The following is a 23,553-nucleotide window of genomic DNA, read 5'->3' as shown; positions in this document are numbered from 1 at the left end:
CTCAAGAACCCCATGGTTTAGATTTTTTTAAATATTTTTCCCTGATAATAGACATTTTTATCAATAACTTAAAATAGGTTTAGTGAGTGGCTGCTAACTTATGCAAAGCGGGTCAGGTTTCGCCATTCTTCTTTATAAATATAACCTCTATATTATATCATTTATAATTAAGTATGATTGCTGTCAGTATCAAATAAAGTTTTTCTTTCTATGTAAGTAATATGACTCGGGTTTTCATCCAATCAGAATCTGACAATTGAACAGGAATAGTTGACATAAACTTTTATCAACAAATTAAACACACAGCTCTTATAAGTAATTCATACTTAGTCCACAGCACAAACATTAGGCAAATTGAATACCTCAGTGGGACCCTTGATACATTACTCAAATCACTTACCACTGCACCATACCAAGTTTTTTTTTATCTGTGTGCCATCCGGAACATTATGCTACAGCAGCGCCTCTGCCGGTAAACATGTTGAAAAGGATATTTGTTGAGAAATTCTTTGAGAACGGGTGCGTTACTTACCTATCAATTTTAATACCAATCAATCTCAACATCTCATAAAAAAATACAATTTTGACATCCCATAGAAGTAACTAACTAAACAAACCTACCGGGTATGCTGGTATGCTACACCTACTTACTATCTATCGCGACCATAACGCCATCTATGTTTCCAAAAAACTTCCCAAATCCGAGTAATTTTCATTTACTTGCCTGTTTATATTTGACTCCCTCCGCACAGCCACTAACCTCTGTTCACAGCACAAACTAGTGCTTCTGTTCTGCGATTGCTTATTCGGTAAGTAGCGAGAGGAATAGGCATAAAGAAAAACACATATTTGATATCGGTTGTTTATTTCGCAGGAAGCAAATGGTTCACAGCATTGGTGGGATACAATGGTATACAATACTGGGCCGAAACATTATGTTCCTGAAATGCTGACAATAACTTTTTTTTTACTTTTATATTAGTACAACAGCTTATAATACATAAGTACCCAAATATAAAAAATATGGGAAAACAACGTTATAGAAGATGTAGGACAGTACAATTTATATTTATAAAGCGAGTTTTATTTTTATATGTATTTTATTTAACTACACACTTTGTCTAAATCACAATTTCTAAATTATGTCAATCAAAATCTATTAAGTATAATATATCACACTTATAACATTTTGTACAGAGTAAAAAAATATTCTGATAGTACCTACTTCTATGTAAAATTAAATTGCAATGGATAGGTATCTTAATTACATATTACGAGCTATTTTGAATTAAATATTTGTGTTGCGGGTACTGTGACGTAGAAAATGAGAAACGTATCCAATTTTAAGGTGATGAATAGATATTTTTAAACGATTTGATTCTGCTGTTCTATCATTTCTTTCTAGTGATATGCAGATATCGAGTGACTGGTTGAGAGTGGACAATACAAAAGAGAAATATACTTTATGATGTTACAAACAACAGCATATTGTCTGACTGATCGGGTTGCATCGCATCTTTATCGACGAAGATAAATTCGTTTAATGAACGTCCCAACAATCATAGCGACGTATTTATGGCGAATCGCAATATAGTGACATTTATCTACGTCGATAACAAACCCGCGCTGCGGCAGAGGCAAAATCGCAATCACAATGTAGGTATCTCCTTTGAAGAATCCACTTTCTTTTAGTTGCTAACCGTATTCATTAATACTCATTACATTGTAGTTAAAAGGTATATTTAAGTTGGTACTTTACTTTACGTTCACTTCAACATATTTAACTATTGTTTTTTATAATTAAGACATACAAATAACGCATCATTTACAATATATTCATAAGGAGTGAAATATTTATTTATATGTAATGTCATACAAAAAAAAAACCTTTCGTTACAGTGGATACAGAAACCTCACACAAAATATTCGTCTACTTTTCCCGGTCAGTGCACACTTATCATTTCCTCAAGCAACTTTTTCGATTTTCTCATTTATAAATAGGACGTGCTTCGACACGAGTAAGTAAGTATACTGAGACTAAGTATGCTCTGTGGTGATGTGTGTCTTCATAGTGTGAGTATATTAAATTTTAAGACGATGATAATGTAAAAATAAATCATTAAGTGATCTCACATAACGAGTCTCGGCCGCAGTAAAGAACCAGCGCCCACCCATGCAAGCGACACATCTGTCTGACATTAAAAAAAACATTTACTTGTATATAATTAATTACGCAAAAATACAATATTCCTTCTAATTTGAACTCTTCGAAAAACGGGACTTAAAAATGCAAAAGTTGTGATTAGTTGTGACAGTGATCATAGAGGACCAATCGGACTTGCTCTATGCGGCCACCCCGGGTAATTTACAATACATATACGCAATCTCTAAATGTTAACTAAGTTATATAAATTGAATTATTTACAAATACGAGCACATCATATGTGACATGTCAACACTTTCTTACATTTTGTAATTATTTACATTGACTATATAAACATTAATTAAAGAGCATTGCATTTTCAATGAGCTTGATCAAAATAATCCCTTGTTCTAACGAAAGCTTTAAAACATTTCGACTTTGCTGAATAAGGTCATTGGAGCTTTAAAATTCATTATTTTACAAATCGTCAATATTTTGTTAATCGCGATTAGCGCGCTCTATTTATACATATTCTTGTTTAAACCCTGAATTATAAGCCAGAGCTATAAATCAGTCTTGTGGCCAAGAGAACGAATAATGAGCACCACTGCTTGCTAGAAACTACATATGTGAGAACTTGCCTTATTTCAAGCGCAAAATATTTTGTACTCATTATTACAAACTGACATGCTATGACTATTATTGCCATTTACTTTATGAAAAAAGCATCCTCTGTAATGCATACGTTACAAACACAATAACAATTGAAACCCATCGACAACTTTTCCTATAGCATCACTAACACACGCAAAAAAACAATTGATATTTAAAATAGTGCAAGTAATATTTTATTTATATTTTTTTGTCGTTGCCGATGCCAGTGTTTTTCAATCTTATTGAATAATTATTAGGAGGAGAGGTGAATTCTCGAGTATTAAAATGTCAATCCAAACTCAACTCAGGTGCTATTTTTACCGAACAAAAAAAATAAAAATTAAGTTCCGCAGAAAAATAATAGATCTTGAGAAGTGTCTAAAAATCTTTTTTAATGGTATGGTGGGTTAAGTCACTATTTGGCAATAATGTCTAATGAAACGAGAATTTTCCCCTTGACTGTTCGCTATTGCATACAGTGGATACTCTGGTTTGAAAGTGCCTACCAAATGAAGTAAGAATTTTAGGGAATTCCACGACTAAATGCTTAAATCCTCATAAATACTACTTCCAATTGTTTAGCAAATATTAACAGTAAATGCACCAAGCTGCCATCTAGTTCAGAAATCAAAATACATTGCTACACTAAATTATATTAACAGCAGCAAACAAAACATTCCAACTACATCTCTATAATGAGCTGAAATAACAGTTTTCTAATCTATACATTTATGTTTATGTGCAATAGTATTGCTATTTTGGTAAGAATTCTTAATATCAAAAAAAGAATTCCTTAAAAAACTTATGCTATCAAGCTCCTCTAAATTAGCTGATATCAGCTTGTACTAATATAAAATGTACTAACTTTCAGAATTCAACTTACATTGGGTTTATATTGCATGGAAGTGCACTTTTTTACTTTAATAATATATTATATACCTACGGCTTGTATAAAAAAACCCATCTCAATATCATAACTAACAGGTCTCTGCTCAAATTGTTCACTTCTTTAAGTTCTTTACTCTCTCAAACTCATTTAAGTTCATGAGATTATACTTATGAAGAATTGAATGAACTATCGTAATTCTGTTTAGCCAGCATGAGATTCAGTTTCAAATACCACCCTTAGCTATTGCAAAGTGACCATTTTAGTACCTAAGTATTTTGAAATCATTCATACATTCAAATCGTAACCAATCTAAGGCAATTGCAGGCAATAAGTTGAAAATTAAAAAAACATTGCAGGACATCTCAAAGTCAAAGTCATCTAAATATATTATTTAAGTAAAAAACGTGCAGCTCAATAGACTGAATGCATAATTTCAATTTTATTTATAAGGTTTATTATGGCACGCATTTATGGACATAATTTTTGAATACTATTATGTCAAGTAATTGTGTACGCGTGTTTTTCATACACAGAATAATAGACAGTAGAATTGAAGAAGCGTAGTCATTTGTTTACAATTTTTTGATGTAAAATAAATAAATATTGCAACTTATGTAAACTGGCATGCAATTTTATTGGATGCCGGACTTCTAGATCACTTCCACACCGGATATGCACCTGGTGGTGATTAGTGCAGAGGCTGTTCAACGTAGAAGCCGGAGAGCCGAGCGAGAGGTAGTGACGTCAGAGACGACTACACCGCTGCCGTCAACGGTCTTCATGGAATTCCCTAACTCCAAAATACAGAAAAGGGCTTGCGACTATTATAGTAATATCGGAACTAAGTAATGCACTTCCAACTGTGACCAAGCACGCGCCGCCACGGGGACTCGGCGGCGCTATAGTTGCAAGTGCACGGATGCTATTCATATTTTACATTCGTGTTAGTAAACACACGCAACAGATTAACTTTATACATCATGCGGTACTCCTATGAAATATTGTCAATCTAACAATAGAAACGGGTGTTTATAACATGGGCATCGACCTCATCACATTAACTTAGGTAGGTACGCGTCACACCTGACACCTTTGGTAGCGGAGGGACGTCGGGCGGCGGCGGCTACTTGTCGCCGGGCTCGGGCGGCGCGAAGTCGAGCTGGTAGCCGCCGGCGCGCGTCATCTCCTCCATGCTGGGCTCCTTGCACTCGTGGCCCGCGTGGCCGGCGGCGCCGCAGTTCCAGCAGGAGAGCTTGGGCGGCGCGTACAGCACGGGAACGAAGCCGCCGTAGGGCGCGGGCGCGGGGTAGGGCGGGGGTTCTCCGTTGGCGAAGGGCGGCGGCGGGGGTCGGTAGGCGGGCGGGGGCGGGTAGGCGGGGTAGCGCGGGTAGGGCAGGAAGGGCAGCGGCGGGTGCGGCAGGGGCGCGCGGCGGGGCGCGGGGGTGCCGGGCGGGGACGAGGCCGCGCTGCTGCCGGAGTCGCTGGACGTGGCGGGGCAGCAGCGCCGCACGCCGTTCAGCTTCTCGATGGAGCGCAGCTGCGTCACGGCGCTGTGCGGCACGCCCAGCTCGCGCAGCCGCTCGTCCTCCATGCGACGCATCTACGACAACAGACCTCATCAGTGTTTGTTTTTGAATAGAGACAGTGAAATCAGGTTGGGGCCATGAAACTATTGATGGCCGTGCTATGTGTTATGGTCCAATGCCGCAGCCTATATTCTCACAGAAAACCCGTGAGAACTGAAATGATTCAGTCATCCTTTGATATTTATAAAAAGCTCACACATAAAGAAAAAAGTAGTAAAAACAGAAAATTTACGACAACAGGTGCATTTGGAAGTACGTTTTTGCCTCACCCCAATATAGATTTACCTAAAATCTAGATTATTCTAACTAAATAATGGGTAAATATGCATATGTAATGTACGTATCATGATAATTCAAAACTTTCAACCGAATGGTCGATTTTATTTGACACATGCCGAGTTGCAGAAAGGGACTTTAAGCTAATGTCGACATTAAATATATGTCTGTCTCTTTCTACATATCGCCACAATCTGTATTGTTTCTTTATTTTAATTTATTTAGTTCCAAGAAAATGGTAGTGAAGTATTTTACACACAGTGACATAATGTTTAGGTACGATATGGTCCGAATTTTCGTGATACGTACACGTTATATTTAAATATAATATTATGTACACATAAACAATAGAGGCATGATTCTGCTGTGAGGAATGAGGTCAAACTCAAAAAATATGTTTGTTTTGGAAAACATGTATGTGTAGTAAAGTCTGTAATTTTTATGACGGCGCATCTGCACTGGCTTGGTTGGAGGACTCTCCCACTAGTAGTAATTAGAAAGAGTAAAAAATTAAAAACTTTTGGACTTAACCCAGAGTTCATTCATGATGATGACATTGATGATAGAAGTTGGTGATTTGATTAATCATCACTATTACACAGGTACAAACAGTAGAACAAGACATAGCAGATCCAAACCCTGACCCAATTCTCACAGCAAAGCCACACCACACCTCACAAAGACACGCCAACTTACGCGCTCCCGCCACAAGCCACGGACAAAACAAAGCTACACCTAAAAGGAGACTAACTTGCGCAGTGACATTCACCTCACTAATGGAGATGTTTTCGAAGTTGGCCGCCAGGTGCATGAGGTCGGGCGGGGGCGGGGAGCGGTCGCGGGAGGGGCGGCGGCGGCGCGGGGACGCGCTGCGGGACCCGGGGCCCGAGGGGGGCGAGGGGGGACCCCCCGCCGCGGCCGGGTAGTTCATCACCTGGAAGTGGGAAGGCTGCTTAAAGCTTAGTGTCCTGTTGTTAAAATGGAGATTATAAGGTGTTCATTTTGAAATAAGGTAAGTTTTCCATCAGTTGTTGTTTTATTTATAAAAAAAATATTTAGCCTGTTGAAAATTTGCAAAGTTTTTTATATAAAATTACTGGTTTTTAATTAATTGGGTGTTGACAACATGATAAACTATCTAGAAGCCAAACCCCTCTCCTCTAGTCTTGGAGCTATGTTTTAGTCTGTGATTCATACTAATAATATACATTTTATGAAACAGTACTTTTTATGTCTGTCCTCCTTTCACACCTAAATTGAATAACATTTAAGTAAAATTTTGCAATACAGAATACAGATAGGTTAGTTAGACCTTGGAGAGAGACATAATAGTCTTAAATGTCGGAATTCTAATAGCAAAACTTTCCATCAAATTAACTTTCTTAATCTTTAACCATTCACATGTACATTGATAGACTTTCTGTTTTAGTTACAGAATACAGGTGTGAGACCTTAAAATGGTTTTATCATGACATGTTATACATTGAATTAAACAAAACATATTGTGGTCTGTTCAGTTATTATACAGTATTACATAGCTTTATTATTTGTTCATATTTTTTTGAGCAATTAGAACACACAGGCAAAGGTTACAGCTAGTAGAAAAAACAAACCTCTATCGGTGGATTTAATGGTGAGACTATGATGTTGCCAGGCCAGGGATGCTGGCCGAGGTACTCAGCCATGTTGTACTGCGGCAGGGGCAGCCCGGGCGGAGGATGTGTCACTTCACCGAGGAGAGGCACCACTGCTCCCGCTCCACTTATAACCGGGGGCGAACCAAGATCCCCTGGATCTGAACTATTGCTTGAACCCTGGAATCATATTAGTTGCTAATAAGCTGCTAGATTCTTATAAGAGCAGAAAAGTGTTATAGAGAGAAATATGTTTATGACCATGGTAATGATACTTACTAGATATTGTTATTGAAATGGTTACATATCCCATAACACAAGACAAAATTCAATGCATGTTTTCCATGAAAACCAATACTTCCAATATGAGTTTAATGAAAAATATGCTAAATTAACCATGAAACCAGTTATCAATCTGATGGAATGTACATACATACTGGATAAATTTAAGTCAAAAATAATATATATTTAAGGCAAAAAGCGGTTTAACTACGCATTGTTTTTAACCCTCCTTTGTTTACAACTTAACTGAGCCTTAAATTGCCAACATTATACTAAATAATATGAAATAATGGATACTAGTTTAGTGTGAATGATGAATGACACTGACCTGCACCCCCGATGGCTTAACAAACATCATACCCGGAGGTGGACCCAAGCTAGACAAATTAGGCGGTGGGACTGACATATTAGGAGTGACACTAGGCTGAGTAAGACATCCACTCACTGGAGCTACATTGATAAGTTCTGGCGGCTCTTGATACTGTATCCTCTGGTCTTCCACTTTTAATTTATCTAGAATTTCACCAAAATGCGACTTTTGATCGAATGTGAACGCTGGGTGATGTAGTGCCATTGTGTACAGAAGCAATATCTCTTCTAGAAGATCACCATATAACCCCTTCAACAAGCCACTTTGTTCCAAACTGACCATGGCATTGTACAATGTTGTAGCACAAGCGAAATTGCAAGATCGCAACAAAGATACATATAAGGCCATTTTTCTTCGGGTCCTGGGGTCTGTGTTGGCTCCCCCGATGTCTGCAGCGAGGTCAGCGGGGTTGTTGGCTCGGAGTTCGGCTCCACGCAACTCCTGAAAGTCGCGCTTGCCGAGCTCCTCCAAGTAGGTGCCAATAAAGCGTAGTTCGAATGGTAAGCACATATTTAACAATGTACACATCGCATCTATGCGTTTATAGCTTTCCAATTCTTTAAACCATGATACCACGTCCTCTTTGCAAACCATTTCCAGAACACATTGATATTTTATGTTAAGAATCAACCGTCCTCTGCAGCCGTAGCGTCTCCGTTGTTTATAATTTTTGGCACGCACACTTTTTGTGATTAAATGGTGGTTTTAATCCAAATATATTCAATTGTAACATTAGTAATTCAATGCTTTTTATCAGTATTTCCCGAGTAAAGTATTGGTTAGGCAACTACGGGCAATGCTAGTAGTATTGTCTTTGGATGCAATTATTTTTTACAGCAATTTAAGTATTGCCTGTTAAAAAAATATTTTAAATGAACGCATCGTCAGCTCTACACTGGCGAAGTGGTTGGGTGGTCGGGTGATAGGATCATCTCATCCTGTCGAGTAGGTGACGTGATGTCTTGCGAAGCAGTGGTATTGGTATGTACATTGTGTTATTTCAACCATTATCATACATCTTCCTACCCCACAAGAGGATACCTATGCAAGTGGAACCCAGCGCCTTGTTTTCTTGTTTATGTCAAGTTATCGATTGTGTTTTTTTATAATCGAATTTGCCCCACATTGTAGCATCCCTAGCTTGTTACTCGGCAATTTTTTGACAGATCGTCGGTCAAACAATTTTCAATGTAATTTTTGTGCTATTTCTAAAGAAAGGGCTTGATTTCTATTAAAATAAGTTAATTCGTCTTTTGGAAGATCAAAGCAAAGTAAAATGGCACCAGTCGAAGATGTTGAGATGAAAAGCGTGGAGAGTCCGGCCGCGACAAGCGATGCTGAGACTAGTGAAGTCAAGAAAGATGCTGATGTCCTCACCGTCCAAGACCTAAGGGAACATGTCAAACAAATAGACAAAGCGGTAACATCTAAAGAGCCCAGATTTGCTATGCGAGTCCTGCGGTCGCTTCCCAGCACCCGAAGGAAGTTAAACGGTAATGTTCTTCGTGCTATTATTAACCAACTGTACCCAACGGGTGCCGAGAAGGAAACGCTGCTTGGTTTTGTGGAACAGCCCGCCGCCGGTGCTGTAGAGATCGAGGCACCTCGCTCTAGAAGTGCTATTAAGACACCAGTACCAGAAGTTGACGTGTATATCCACCTGCTGGTGCTGCTGCGTCTACTGGACACCAACAAGCTGCAGGAGGCCACGGAGTGCTCGCAGCTGCTGATGACCAAGGTCACCGCCCAGAACAGGAGAACACTAGATTTGATTGCTGCTAAGTGCTACTTCTACCATTCAAGAGTATTTGAGTTGACTAACAAATTAGACCTCATAAGACCATTGTTACATGGCCGTCTGCGAACATCTACCTTAAGGAATGATTACGAAGGACAGGCAGTGCTTATTAACTGTCTCCTGAGAAACTATTTGCATTACTCATTGTATGACCAGGCTGACAAGCTTGTAAGCAAGTCAGTTTATCCAGAGAGTGCCAGCAATAATGAGTGGGCAAGATTTTTGTATTACCTCGGAAGAATAAAGGCTGCTCGTCTGGAGTACAGTGATGCTCACAAACACCTGGTGCAAGCTCTCAGGAAGGCTCCCCAGACTGCTGCTGTAGGATTCAGGCAGACGGTGCAGAAGCTTGCCATTGTTGTAGAGTTACTGCTGGGTGACATCCCTGAGCGTGCAATTTTCCGCCATGCACCACTCAGGAAATCATTGGCTCCATACTTCCAACTTACGCAGGCCGTAAGACTTGGAAATTTGCAAAGATTTGGAGAAGTTCTGGAGAACTTTGGACCCCAATTCCGTAAAGACCATACATTCACCCTCATCCTCCGCTTAAGGCAGAATGTAATCAAAACTGCAATTCGCTCCATTGGTCTATCTTACTCCCGCATTTCCCCTAAGGATATAGCAAGAAAGTTGGGGCTAGATTCTGCTGAAGATGCCGAGTTCATTGTAGCGAAGGCTATTCGTGATGGAGTTATTGAGGCTACTCTGGACCCTGAGAGAGGATACATGAGTAACAAGGAGAGCTCTGACATCTACTGTACCCGGGAGCCGCAGCTCGCGTTCCACCAGCGTATATCATTTTGCTTGGACTTGCACAACCAGAGTGTGAAGGCTATGAGGTACCCGCCCAAGTCATACGGCAAGGAGCTGGAGAGTGCGGAGGAGCGTCGCGAGAGGGAACAGCAGGACCTGGAGCTCGCCAAGGAAATGGCTGAGGAGGATGATGATGGTTTCCCTTAAATACAGCTTTAGTACTCAATGTTCACTTTTGTAATAACCCATTTTAGAATATACAAGTGTGATGTACGAAAACTAATTTCAATATAATAAAGTCTCTTGATTATTATACTTTTGTGGTTTTTATTTCTATCATAATAGTTTGATATGCTAGATATATATACCTAACGTATATGTGAAACTATAAAGTCCTGAAATTAAATGAGGGCACTGCTATCTTTCATGTAGCAACCCTATATAGCGAAACATAACTGACTTTGATACTTGAAATTTTGCCTGTTAACTTCCTACCTATTTATGTATTTTAAAAACAACTTACCATCCACAAAAAAGCTCTTACACAAGCTAGAAGGTGTTAATATGAAGGCTAATAGTGAAACCAATAAATATTTATTTAGATAACGTTATTACAACTGTATAAAAAACTGGATCTGTTGACGAAGGGCACACATAGTAAATACATCAATTTCTCTTTTTGGACGGCCAGTTCTGTTTCTTCCAGGAGTTGGAAATATTCCATATTTTGCCCTCTTTGGCACGCTGGTCCGATATACTTAACTATAAAATAAAATAAAAAAATCTTTTTGAGTTACACAATGCCCCCCAAATTCACACAATGTGAATTTAGTAAGTAAACAAAAAATATATCATCAAGTATCAAAATGTTAAGGTTTGACTCAACTGAAACCAGATGAAACCTACAATGAGTGGTATGTAAACAATGTTCGACTTGGGCTCTAAACCTAGGTTTATCGATAAATGAAGCGTTGGTACTAATAAAAAATGAGTTATAACAATTTATACAATGCTACATACCCATCATAGACGCTGTACGAGCGTAAACATCCTCCAAATTCGACAAAATGTGTCCAGCTTGATGTTCCGCTAAACATTGTATAAAAACTCGATAAATAACTTCACTAGCTTGACTACGAATATTTTTCTTCATCTTCCTAATTGCAACCAAGCCTAAATTGTTGCTCTTATCTAGATTATCCTTATAATTAATAAGAAAATTAAAAAAAAACAGCCAACCGCCTATTGACATAAACTGACTTTTATGTTTCTTTTCTAATGGTGCCAGGCTCCTGAAAATTTTAGTTCCTCAAACATTAATTTCAGGACTTTATAGTTTCACTGTAAAGTAGGTTATTTACCCCAAAAAGTAAAATGTGGCCCTTGAATACGATTATGGCGATACAGTCAACGCAGGGACTCTGAATAATAACAGTGTCGCGCTTTTGTGGATGATCGCTTCCAAAGACTACCATATCAACCATATTTATTTACCGAATCGTCATGGTAACGCAGCAGGAGGAATATTTTGTTTACTGTTATCGAATAACAGTAAATTTATCGAAAAGTTGTATTTTTCATTAGAGACCTATTAATTACCGTTGGAGCCGCTGGAAATTATTCACAATGGAGTTCCCACCGAGTGTGATGGTGAAGTTAGCCGAGCTGCTGAGACCTCCGGAACCAGACGTCTTGCAGGGCGAGGACTTGCCAGCGAAAGGTAACTAAACGATTAAAACTTATAAATCGGTCGTTAGAAACAAGGTTGCCATTAGGTATTACTTACTTACATATTTATCTACTTAGATACCTACTTTTTAGTGCTCTAAATGTATACAGAAGGTTTTGTGGTAGAGGTAAGCAATAAGGCCGTCTTTTCATAGTTTCTTTTATTTCTACAGTCCGTGCCCTAACAAAGCAACTAACTAATCAATTTCAGTAATATCTAAAAATACACGAATCAAAATTGTGTAACATGTAGCTAAATCATATTTACCAGGCGCCTTATACACTCATGGACCATGGAACGAGATTCACAATAAGTAGAGGTACCTACCTAATTTACCTACTTAAACTTAGTTTCGTAATTCCAGGCGCGGATCCACCCATATGGGCAAGATGGGCATGCCCATCACCTAAATGCCTCGCCATATCACACCACGGGATTTCCTTATAATAATTTCATTATTTTATCATTTTCGTATGGCTGTTTTTATAATTATGTTGATGGTGATGATTTCTGGTTATGCAAAAAAAAATCCACCTCGAAAGCCCTCCGGATAGTTGTGGGTTGTGGAAGAATTCAAAAACCATAAAATTTTCGGTCATGCCAAAAATGAGTTACGGCTTCCAGCAAAAGTCACTATATTTACGTATAAGTACCTACGATACTAGTTTGATCTCAATAAGCCATACAGTTATTATGAAAAACTTAAAGATTTTGATGAAATTCTAAAATGTTTTAATAAAAAATGGTAATTTGGTGACGACATTTTTGGAATTGTAACTTTATCATTGCTCATGAGTAGACTTAAATATCTGCAGGTAAAATAAAACTATTAGGCCTATAAATATTAAATTAGCCTCATAGGGAATATGCATGTGATTCAAATAAAGTCCAAATATAATTTTTATTAAACTTTGTTATTTCAAAATTATGCCTCCATCAATATTTTTATTTTTGAGCAAGTAAATAATTGTTGAAAAGTAGTAAATCACTGCAGTAAATTCAAACTTTAGAAACGTCACGCATTTTCTCCTTAGAAAATGCAAAATGCCCTTGCAGTCATTCTCAGAATAATCTATGCCCATAGAACTGAGCGTAGGCGGCGCGACTGGCTCGAGTCATTATTCTGAGCCGTGAAACGACACTATGACGTCACACCTAGCCCGCCGAAATGACGGGCGTTTATATTGGTCGTGTCGGTTGTAAATTTTTAACTTATTTGAAATACCTTAAATTACTGTTTTGGCGTTGAATTTTTTTGTAATGGGTGAAATCGCCAAAAATTGATTTTTTTTAGTCCTTTTATCTTGGTTGCATTAAAACCTACTAAACGAGAAAAATATAACAACTTCACATAGAAAATTTTGGTAAATCATATTAGTAGAATATTAAGTAGGTACCTTTTCAAATTATTTGTATTTTATTATATTTTGTATAGTGGTTATTGAAATTTACATAAATTTTAACCTTCATAAAAAAAGCATGTTACTTCGTTATGTTCTTTGGAACAGTATTTTTTTTGTATAAAATAGTGACTGGCTCGAGTCATTATTCTGAGCCGTGAAACGACATTATGACGTCACACCTAGCCCGCCAAAATGACGGGAGCTTATAGTGGTCGTGTCGGTTGTAAATTTTTAACTTTATTTAAAACTAGTAGTTCCCGCGGGCTTCGCTTAACCTTAAAAAGTTTTCCCGTGGGAATTCCGGGATAAAAAGTAGCCTATGTTCTTTCTTACGGTCTAGACCATATGTATACTAAATTTCATTCAAATCAGTTCAGTAGTTTTGGCGTGAAAGGGTAACAGACAGACAGACACAGTCACTTTCGCATTTATAATATTAGTTAGGACTAGTAGTTCCCGCGAGCTTCGCTTCGCCTTAAAAAGTTTTCCCGTGGGAATTCCGGGATAAAAAGTAGCCTATGTTCTTTTTCACGGTCTAGACCATATGTATACCAAATTTCATTCAAATCCGTTCAGAAGTTTTGGCGTGAAAGAGTAACAGACAGACAGACACAGTTACTTTTGCTTTTATAATATTAGTTAGGACTAGCTGTTCCCGCGCGCTTCGCTTCGTCTTAGAAAAAAATCCGTGGGAATTCCGGTATAAAAAGTAGCCTATGTTTTTTCCCAGGGTCTAGACCGTATGCATACCAAATTTCATTCAAATCCGTTCAGTAGTTTTGGCGTGAAAGAGTAACAAACAGACAGACAGGCAGACACAGTTACTTTCGCATTTATAATATTAGTTAGGATAAATAGGTACATAGGTACCTTAGATTACTTTTTTTGGCGTTGAATTTTTTTACTATAATAAAGCGATATAAAATTATCGAATAAGAATATAAAAAAAATACATGCATATTTCCTATTAAATGTGAATTTAGTCTAGTTGTATACCTACCTACAAACCTTTTGAATGTAAAATTTACTGTTATGTTTGCTGTGTTAACTGCTGGTGTTCCTTATTTAATAAATAAATAAATATGGATTGATGCAGATGGCTTTTGAGACGGAAAAAATTGCGTTATGATCACTACCAACATACACAAAAATCTGCTACCTATCAATACATCAAGGCGAAGCAAAACCACCCTTTTTTAGGGTTCCGTACCTCAAAAGGAAACCCTTATAGGATCACTTTTTTGTGCGTCATCTTTTCTGTCTGCCTATCACCACCGTTTTTCTCAGACCCGGGTAAAGAAAAATATCAAGCTGATATTCTGCATAAATATACATTTACAGCCCCGACAAAGTAGTTAGGTAGTAAAAAAAAATATTGAAAAAAAAATATATATTTCACGCAAAGTTAAGATGATTTTTTTCTGTTGTTTTGATAATGTGGGGTATTGTTGAATAGGTCTTTCAAAAATATTACGGGTAAGCTCAAACCATTTTTTGATTCAGTGATTGGTTTACGAAATCTAAAGCTTTGAAGTGCTAATTATCAAGTGTTCCTCCCCCTGCTGGCTAAATGGTTACCTAATCCAAAAAATATGAAAAAAAATCACGAATGTAGTAATGTAGTATGATGAAATTTAAAAAAAAAACCATCTCAGGTAAGTAGAATTGTACGGAACCCTCAGTGGGCGAGTCCAACTCGCACTTGGTCGGTTTTTTGACTTGCCCATCACCTATTTTGAGGTCTGGATCCGCGCCTGCGTAATTCTACGTAAGTTCAAGCCCATCCTCCTCCAACAGACTTCGAAATAACATCAACGCGAAGTGACAATCCCACCGAGAATAAACAAGAGGCTCCGACAACTATCGAAGAGTATGAGGAGCAGGAGTCTCGGCGGGCGGAGGAGCTGTCGCACGCCGGCGCCGGGGTCGGCGGCCGCAGGGCTCCGGAGTACACCATGAACTACCAGCAGGCTGTCTCCGCTGAGGATGTCTTCCTTCAGGTATTTTTATAATGTTACCTACGTCTACCAGTACCTTATGAGTGTTATGGAAGGGATAAAGGGACAAACCGACAAACTCTAGCGCGCGTCTAGGGTTTTTCATCGTGGTGAAAGGTTAAGTACGAAGTGAACAGCGTGATTCGCTGACTGCCCAGGGTGCGCCAGACATATAAGTATAAAGTAACTGGGTAGGATCTATCCTACCTAGGTATACCTGAATATACTTATAGGTACTTATTAGAAACTTGTAATTTAGCACTTGGTTAGGTTACCTAGTTATATTACCTACTTATGATTTTATAGAACCAGTGTTTCTAGATCATAAAGATCTCCAACAGTTCACCGTACCTTGACCTATGTACAGTCTGACATAAGCTATAGCGTTTACCTGTAAAGTATAATAAAATTAAACGAAACAAATCATAAAAATAATAATTCGAAGTTACCTACTTACTTACCATCCTATACACACATACCACACGGCTACATTTTCATTTCAGATAGGGCACAAGACCCCATCAACAGCCAGCTGCGAAAACTTAAAAGTGAGGATCAAAATGCCCGGAGACAAAATGGAGAACATTGATCTGGCCGTGGACAAGAGCAGCGTGACTGTAGACTCCTCGCAGTATCACTTGAAGCTCCCCCTACCTCATGGGATAGACCCTGATGCCTCCAAAGCCAACTGGGATTCTTCCGAGGAAACGCTGATTTTGACCCTAAAGTTGGATAGAGAGTTTGACTTTGTGAACTTTTGATTAAATAATTAACTTTTAATTAAAATAATTAAACTTGAAATATGAAATTGACTGGCTCGTATTTTTGTCTAAGGCTGGCTTGTACCAAAGTTTTAAATCAATCTATCGCTGTCTTGCTTTGACAGTAAGTATAGTACCTACCTTTACCTATAGTGTTTTAGCGTTCGCAAACCCAAATTATGGCTTTTGAAACGTTGTGTTTAAAATACTTAATTAACAATAGGCTCACATCGACCCATGTTTACCCATGTTAAATGAATGCGAATGGCCGCCACAGTTAAAACAAATCAGACGCTCGAGAACGCGGGACGTTGCGTCGTTTTGTGTTAAAAACTTATTTACAATTAATTTTGTTAAAAGGTGTATTATATTTTATATCTAGTGCCATTTTGTACACAGATGTGTGGCGTCTAGTCATGGTTTAGTCATACAAAAGTAAATTAAATCCATATAAAATGATGTTTTCTAAACTCAACATTGTAAGGTGAGTAATTTTAACATTGCATTAGGTACTTTAATTAATTTTTTTATCGTTTGACAGAACTTATGTAACTACTTTGACTATTCAGTCCTATTCTACCCCTACCTTATTGTGCTTGTTTGTTATTTACATTCAGTACATACAATATTCTGTACTTAACTTATTAATACTTAGGTACACCAATCAAAACTATTCCTTGCAAATTATTAAACTAGGTATTATTAAACTATTCCTTGCGCTGAAAAGAAAACTGTTTATTTTTTTCAGCACACTCAGCAGTGGTTTTGTTTGGATATTATACTATTTTATGATAAACAATGCATTTATCTCGATTGGTGCCGTAGACAATAATAATTTAATTCCATGGGGTGAAAAACGTAAGTAACTTACCTTATCTTAACCTTAACCTATTTTTAAATTTATTAAATACTTAGTTAACTGAAACTGAATAGATCGTACAATCTTAATATCCAAGACAACTTTTGAAAATCTACCGTACCTATACGAGAGCTGATAACAAAACCTCTGAATATAAGTAATATTACAATGAAGTCAACATAAACATACGTCCTTACTTCCAGAACTAATTCCCCCGGACAAGATCCCGTACATAGCCCTGAGTCCACAGAGGGCCACGGTCCGGCGGAAAATCGTTCTCTACCACAACTTCTTCAGGACTAAAGTGCGGCCCAGCGCCTCCAATATGCTCCTTATGGTGAGATTACTCAGTTTTATTAAATAAGTGAAATGTATATGGGCTCTGAATGATTTGCATGACGCGAACATATCAGTCGTCAATGTTATTGTGATTATCATATGGCCCAAATTATTCATCACCTGAAAATTATATCACCTGATAAAACATAGGTATTTACTTAGTTTAATTTTCACGGCCTAGACTTATTTCCCTTTATTTTACATATGCTGAGTTGTTGTATTTAAGCTATCTTATCAAACTCCTGTATTTAGGTGTTAGGTCCCTAAGTAAGTACTTACTATTGGTGTAAGTATTGGGGAATCGGCCCAACAATATCGGCTCTACATAATGACATGCACGCATTAAATATGAGTCGCGCACAGGATTTTCGTCAGAATATCCCCGTTGATATCCAATAGCTAACACATTATGATCACGATTGTTATTCAGAAGTGGTGAATTTGAAAGCGACGTCTCCCTCTGTAGGTTTCCGAGAATCTTGTGGTAGTGTACCTACCTATAGGTGAAAAACGGTATCACGACGCGACGGTATACGGTATAACCTTGTAGTCGTTGGCCACTTGAAGGAGAGACAGACGGCATCTCTAGTGCGACCCCTGCCATTCTTACTTACGTACCGAGACAGTTTCACTCCCACAATGTGTCTACACTACAAATCTATCAATTGTAGCAATGAAGAGCATTGCACGCTAGGCACAGTCAACCTAATTAATTTAACCTCAATTATTGTGGTAAATATTCTATAGTCACGACAACTTCACTATGGGCCGACCGATATATTAGACAAATTAACAGATAACTTAGGTAGTGTACCTATCATCAGTAGCCAACAATCGTCCATTGCTGGACATAGGCAATTAGGCATCTTCCAAAAAACGCTATGGTCTGGTCTTCCTCATCCAACCTCCACCAGCCTTCACCACCTTCTTTGCGCCCACCATAGTTCACTGCTGCCACGAAATTGTCTCTTTTGGCTGAGAGAACTATTTCGAAAAACCTTCAGTCTCTGATGAATTAACTATTTTCTAATACCTAACTAATTGTACCTATCTATAACTTCCAGTCATGGAGTCCCGTGGCGGCGGCGCAGGCGCAGCGCTACGCGGAGAAGTGCGTGTTCCTGCAGCACAACGACCCGCGCGAGAACACCGTGCCGCCGCTCGGCGCCTGCGGGCAGAACCTCTTCGTGGCCGCGCAGAAGACTCCTTGGTGAGTATCTCTACTGCAGTCTAGATTAGTCTAGAGAAGATTGGTAGAAAATAGAGTCGATAGAATAAGGTCGTAACCTCGTAACTTGAATGCTGGGTGATGCTGAAATAAACATCGTGTGTCGTACGCATACTCATACGCAGGTGCCTATAGGTCGAACTACCTCTATGAACTTACTTACTGAAAATCCTTACTAATATTATAAATGCGAAAGTAACTGTGTCTGTCTGTCTGTCTTTCTGTCTGTCTGTCTGTCTGTCTGTCTGTCTGTTACTCTTTCACGCCAAAACTACTGAACGGATTTGAATGAAATTTGGTATACATACGGTCTAGACCATGGGAAAAAACATAGGCTACTTTTTATCCCGGAATTCCCACGGGAAGATATAAGGAAAACTATTTAGGGCGAAGCGAAGCTCGCGGGAACAGCTAGTATCAAAATAAATTGGTTTTAATGACTGCCTAATAATGCCTGCATTTTTGCTATCAAAGTATCTATATACTTAGTAAGTAAATAATGTTACTACATATGTTAACAAAAATTAAACATCAGCTTTAGCTACTTGCCTGAAAACCTGAACAAAGAATTAATTTTGTGTTGTGAGACAATATAATATACTACCTGTATTATGAAATCATCGTGAATGGTAAAATAACATGTTGGTTTTAATATTAAGGTAGAGTTTTAAATAATATAACTTCCCACCGATATTATTTTTAACTTCATAGGTACCTTATAAAAAATCGGATTTCCTTTTTGCCCAAAGTACCGCGATACCATCACAAGTCACAACAAACGGACCAAGATGGATCTCACGATTTAATTGACATTGAATTAGGAGTAGGGCGTGCAAAACCGGTTAACCGGTTAACCGGAAAACCGGTTAACCGGACAATATATCACGGTTTTTCATAACCGGTTTTGAGAGTTCAAAACCGGAAACCGAAAACCGGGTTTTCACCGATTTTGATCGTATTTTTATATACTTTTTTACATACATTAGAAGTTGAACCCATAAACTCTAAAAATAAAGGAATTTGTATATCGGTTGGCACACTGATGGACACTAGATTAATGGTGAAACTCATAAAAAAGCACTAAAATATTGTATGGAAATTGAGTGACGATTTTCTGGTGCACATGCCGGCACTCTGCCTAGGCGCAGTAAAGCAAACACGACGTCAGTGACCGATGTGTGCGTGTGAGTTCACATTTTTTGCTGTATGAAAACTTATTGCTGTGTGAAAAAAAGGTACTCTGGGTGCACATAATTATAACGTTGAAATCTGGCCCAATAAAGCACAACAAGGTGGTCTTCATACAAACTCTAGGTAAAACAGGACTGCATTGACCGTTGTTGAAAATATAATTAGGCCAAGTGCGGGGACTGCATTCGACGTTATGGACTTTTTTTATGAAGTGTTGAGGACGTCAAATCAAATGCAGTCGTGTCCATCAATGAGTTAGGCTTTCTTTCGTAGCGTTGATATGAACAAATCTGTAACACATCAAAAAAACATTCATCATCTTACTGCTACTATAGAGTGGTCGTAAGAATCAGACGATAAATGTTTTTTTTCAAAATCTGCCTGTATGTTTAAAATATACAATTATTGATGATAACAGAACGATATAAAAACACCATTAAGGTGCCACACACTTTTTTTAGATGTGATAACAGTAAGTACTATAATAATTCTTATTTAATTTTTTTTCCTGTTCACTAAATTATTAATTTGTCATATGGTTGATTAAAAATAGGTAAGTATATCATAAAAAAATGTTTTATTCGTATGTTTTGTGGATATCTCTATCTAAGAATATGGGTTCCTTGTTTAATTAGTACTGTATGACAAAAAAAAATTAAGTAATATCAAAACCGGTGAAAAACCGGTTACCCGGTTTTGAGGCTGAAAACCGAAAATTCAAAACCGGTTTTGAAAACCTTCCGGTTTTGCACGCCCTAATTAGGAGATTATGACTAAGTAATTATCTTAACAACCACCTCGCCAATTACTGAATTCGATAGTCAAACTTGTGTGTTTTAATTATTATAATAGCGGTCCAGCCAAGGTCTAGAGTCGAGGTTCTACAATGGGAAGTTGGGTTTGGGATAATAAGCGGATCACGCTCTAAAAGTCTACACTACACAGCTCATAGCATTTTTTTTTGGACAGGCTCTTTATTTCCTTATCATCTGGCTTTTGTTGTTTTTGTGCAAAAGTCACGATTGTAATAAATGCCATTAGGATTTGTTAGGAAAGATACTTATTTACATTAATCTCCATGAGGCTGCTCATTCAAAATACTCATAAAAAATAGCCCATTGAAGATGTCAACGATTTAGCTATTGACTGTCTAATCTGCCCATTGCTTTATGAAAAACATTCCCTGACCTATAGGTACCTATGTGCGGCCCAAAGTTAGATAGGTATATGATAAAAGGATGAGGTTCTCGATTCGTCTGTAGGTGTGCATTATTTTTTTACCATATTATTTTGCAGTTCCAAAACATTGACCTGTCTTGTTGAATAGAATTGAACCTGCATTGTAATTGTAATTCTAGTTCAGACCATTAATATCGAAACCAATTAATATGTAGAAAATTACCCGACATTGATAAACCGTGAGATAGACATCAATCCGGTAAAAACAACCAGGAAGAATTAATTTGATAGGTCTTATTATCCTTGGATTAAAGCCTCATTTACCTATTCAATCAAAATAATAAGGTTATCTGTCTGGTTATCCTAAGCTTTGTAAAGATCATTGTCAGATCTTCGTGCATCTTTGATGACTATTTTAATTGAAAACTTAGACATTGATTGGTGTGGAATTGTGGATTAGTGTTATAAATAAATGAGAATTTATATGCGTGAACTCAATGAACTCACATGCCTAGCTATAAATTGACTATAGCTGGAATAAAATAACTAAGATAAATATTAACTTATCAGATACTTAAGTATTATTTAGTTTTAATTCCCCCTCTATGTATAAATGTTATCTAGGGTGAAGACTGTGACTAGGCAAAAGTAGAAGTAGGTAAGGACTTTAATAATATAGGTAAGTACACAAGCTATGGACACTTGGGACTCCAAGGGGGCGACACAGAAAAATAGGTGAAGATGTTATTGTGAAATGTAAAACCTGTCATTCAGAATTTTGCGCAAAGAAAACATATTCACCTCATGATTGCCTCTTCCGTCCTTAGGTTCTTCGGCATCAAGACGTGGTTCCTAGAGTACCGCAACTTCACGTACGGAGCGCCGATAGCCAACCTGAGCGTGGTGGGCCACTACACGCAGATGTCCTGGGCCACGAGCCACAAGGTGGGCTGCGGCGTCGCCTACTGCCCCGGCGGGCCGTGGGGACAGTTCTTCAACTATGTCTGCCATTATTGTCCCGGGTAAGTTCGCTTTTGTAAATAAATCCAGAGTCTAGTAAAGCGTCCACGTGGGACGCTGTCCTGCCCTGCAAACTGGACTGACGAGCTTTTACATAGACAGGTAGCCGGTATATAGTGGCTGCTGGATGAGGAAGGTCGAAGTAGAGTGGCGCTCCTTGGAAGAGCCAAAGATTCTGAACTAGGACATAGGTCCTGCACCTGCAGTGTATGATTACTGGCTGTAGAGTACGCCGACATTGATGAGCAAAGTTACACCAACGTAATGATGCATGTAACGTAAGGCAAGGCGTAAAAAGAACTCTGATGCCTTATGTATAGTTGTACGTTGTAGTTATACCATACCATGCAACGTAACAGTATATAGCTTTTTGAGGATACCTAGTTATGTAGGCTGGATTGCGATGAAAGCTATACTTTTCAAAGATTCCCCACGGGAATACCCCTGAAGTAGAAGCTAATAGTCTACAAATAAGTAGTAGGTATCTTAATTAGTTGTAAATTAATGTACATGTGAAGGCCTCTGCCCAGCAGTGGGACACTGAAATGGATACTTACATTTAAAAAAAACTTAATTGTTTCAGAGGAAACCTGGACACCCTAACCCAGTACCCGTACAAAGTGGGCAAACCCTGCGCGGACTGCCCCGACCACTGCCTCTCCGGCTCTCTCTGCACCAACCCTTGCTTCAAGAAGGACATGTACAGCAACTGTGCCGAGCTGGTCACCACTCCTGGGGTCGACGTGTGTAAACTCGGCTACTGCAATGCTACGTGCGGCTGTGGTGATAAGGTGCATAAGAATTTCCCTTGGAAGTAGACATACATACTTAGATATATTTGTTGTTGGAAGTAGAGTAGAAGAGGCGCGCTGGAATGGTCGGTTTAGATTGAATGGTCTTATGCAAAGTGTGAGCATTATAAAAGATACTTAATTGTTTATTATTGTTGTGGCTTTAGTAAGTATATGATTCAAAATATTACAAGTACTTTGGTAATCTTTATGAAGCCATTTAGAGAGCTGCGGTTTATTATTATAAATATTATGATAAATAAATACTTACTTAAGTAAAAGTAATATCATGGTTTCGGTAATAGTTAAACCGCCTGTACTTCAGTAGCTAACAACCGCAAAAAGATTTAGATCGTGTTGTGGGTACCTATCCCTGGAATGTTCTATTCCCATACAAAGCCATATATATTATGTTCAATTAGTTGGATGTAGAGCTATGTCTATTATTATAAGTACTTATCTATAATTACTATTGTAGGTATTTAATTATTTTTTTACTTTATAATAAAGTATGGTTAAGTTCCTTTGTAATATAACTTAAGAAGGTATTAAAAGTAAAACATAGTCATATTATTTCCGCTGTAAACGGGGTGCTTGTAGTATTTACGAATTAGATATTATTAAACGAATACTTTTTACCATTTAACCCATTTTTTTTGTTTCTTGAT

The 23,553-nt window shown here is 38.1% G+C and overlaps 4 protein-coding genes across 8 annotated transcripts; 3 read left to right on the top strand and 1 right to left on the bottom strand.

Moving 5' to 3' along the window:
- Positions 1-848: 848 nt before the first annotated feature.
- Positions 849-8,656, bottom strand: LOC105394298 (zinc finger CCHC domain-containing protein 2). 5 transcript variants are annotated; one of them, XM_038121078.2, is made up of 4 exons: positions 7,793-8,656; positions 7,162-7,362; positions 6,300-6,497; positions 849-5,286 (listed from the first exon to the last, which is right to left on the bottom strand). In XM_038121078.2, exons 1-4 carry the CDS (start codon positions 8,426-8,428, stop codon positions 4,810-4,812), a joined length of 1,512 nt encoding a protein of 503 aa, XP_037977006.2. In that variant the 5' UTR covers positions 8,429-8,656; the 3' UTR covers positions 849-4,809. The 5 variants fall into 5 exon arrangements, with proteins under 5 accessions (XP_037977006.2, XP_037977008.2, XP_037977007.2 ...); XM_038121080.2 differs by having other exon boundaries at positions 6,318-6,497; XM_038121079.2 differs by having other exon boundaries at positions 6,300-6,482.
- A 324-nt stretch (positions 8,657-8,980) lies between these two features.
- On the top strand, positions 8,981-10,703 carry LOC105394293 (probable 26S proteasome non-ATPase regulatory subunit 3). Its single transcript, XM_011566172.3, has one exon. The coding sequence runs from the start codon at positions 9,111-9,113 to the stop codon at positions 10,593-10,595; it is 1,485 nt and encodes a 494-aa protein (XP_011564474.2). The 5' UTR covers positions 8,981-9,110; the 3' UTR covers positions 10,596-10,703.
- Positions 10,704-11,906: 1,203 nt separating this feature from the next.
- Positions 11,907-16,283, top strand: LOC105380301 (dynein axonemal assembly factor 6). Its single transcript, XM_038121295.2, has 3 exons — positions 11,907-12,108; positions 15,318-15,520; positions 16,021-16,283. Exons 1-3 carry the CDS (start codon positions 12,015-12,017, stop codon positions 16,276-16,278), a joined length of 555 nt encoding a protein of 184 aa, XP_037977223.2. The 5' UTR covers positions 11,907-12,014; the 3' UTR covers positions 16,279-16,283.
- A 155-nt stretch (positions 16,284-16,438) lies between these two features.
- On the top strand, positions 16,439-23,531 carry LOC105394296 (cysteine-rich venom protein TEL1). The gene is made up of 6 exons (XM_011566176.3): positions 16,439-16,762; positions 17,027-17,136; positions 17,341-17,474; positions 18,541-18,686; positions 21,902-22,096; positions 22,678-23,531. The coding sequence occupies exons 1-6, from the start codon at positions 16,734-16,736 to the stop codon at positions 22,910-22,912; spliced, it is 849 nt and encodes a 282-aa protein (XP_011564478.3). The 5' UTR covers positions 16,439-16,733; the 3' UTR covers positions 22,913-23,531.
- Positions 23,532-23,553: the final 22 nt, after the last annotated feature.

The sequence above is a fragment of the Plutella xylostella genome, chromosome 4, assembly GCF_932276165.1.
Source record: "Plutella xylostella chromosome 4, ilPluXylo3.1, whole genome shotgun sequence".
In the NCBI taxonomy this organism is placed as follows: Eukaryota; Metazoa; Arthropoda; class Insecta; order Lepidoptera; family Plutellidae; genus Plutella; species Plutella xylostella.
This window is presented reverse-complemented; position numbering and strand designations above follow the sequence as displayed.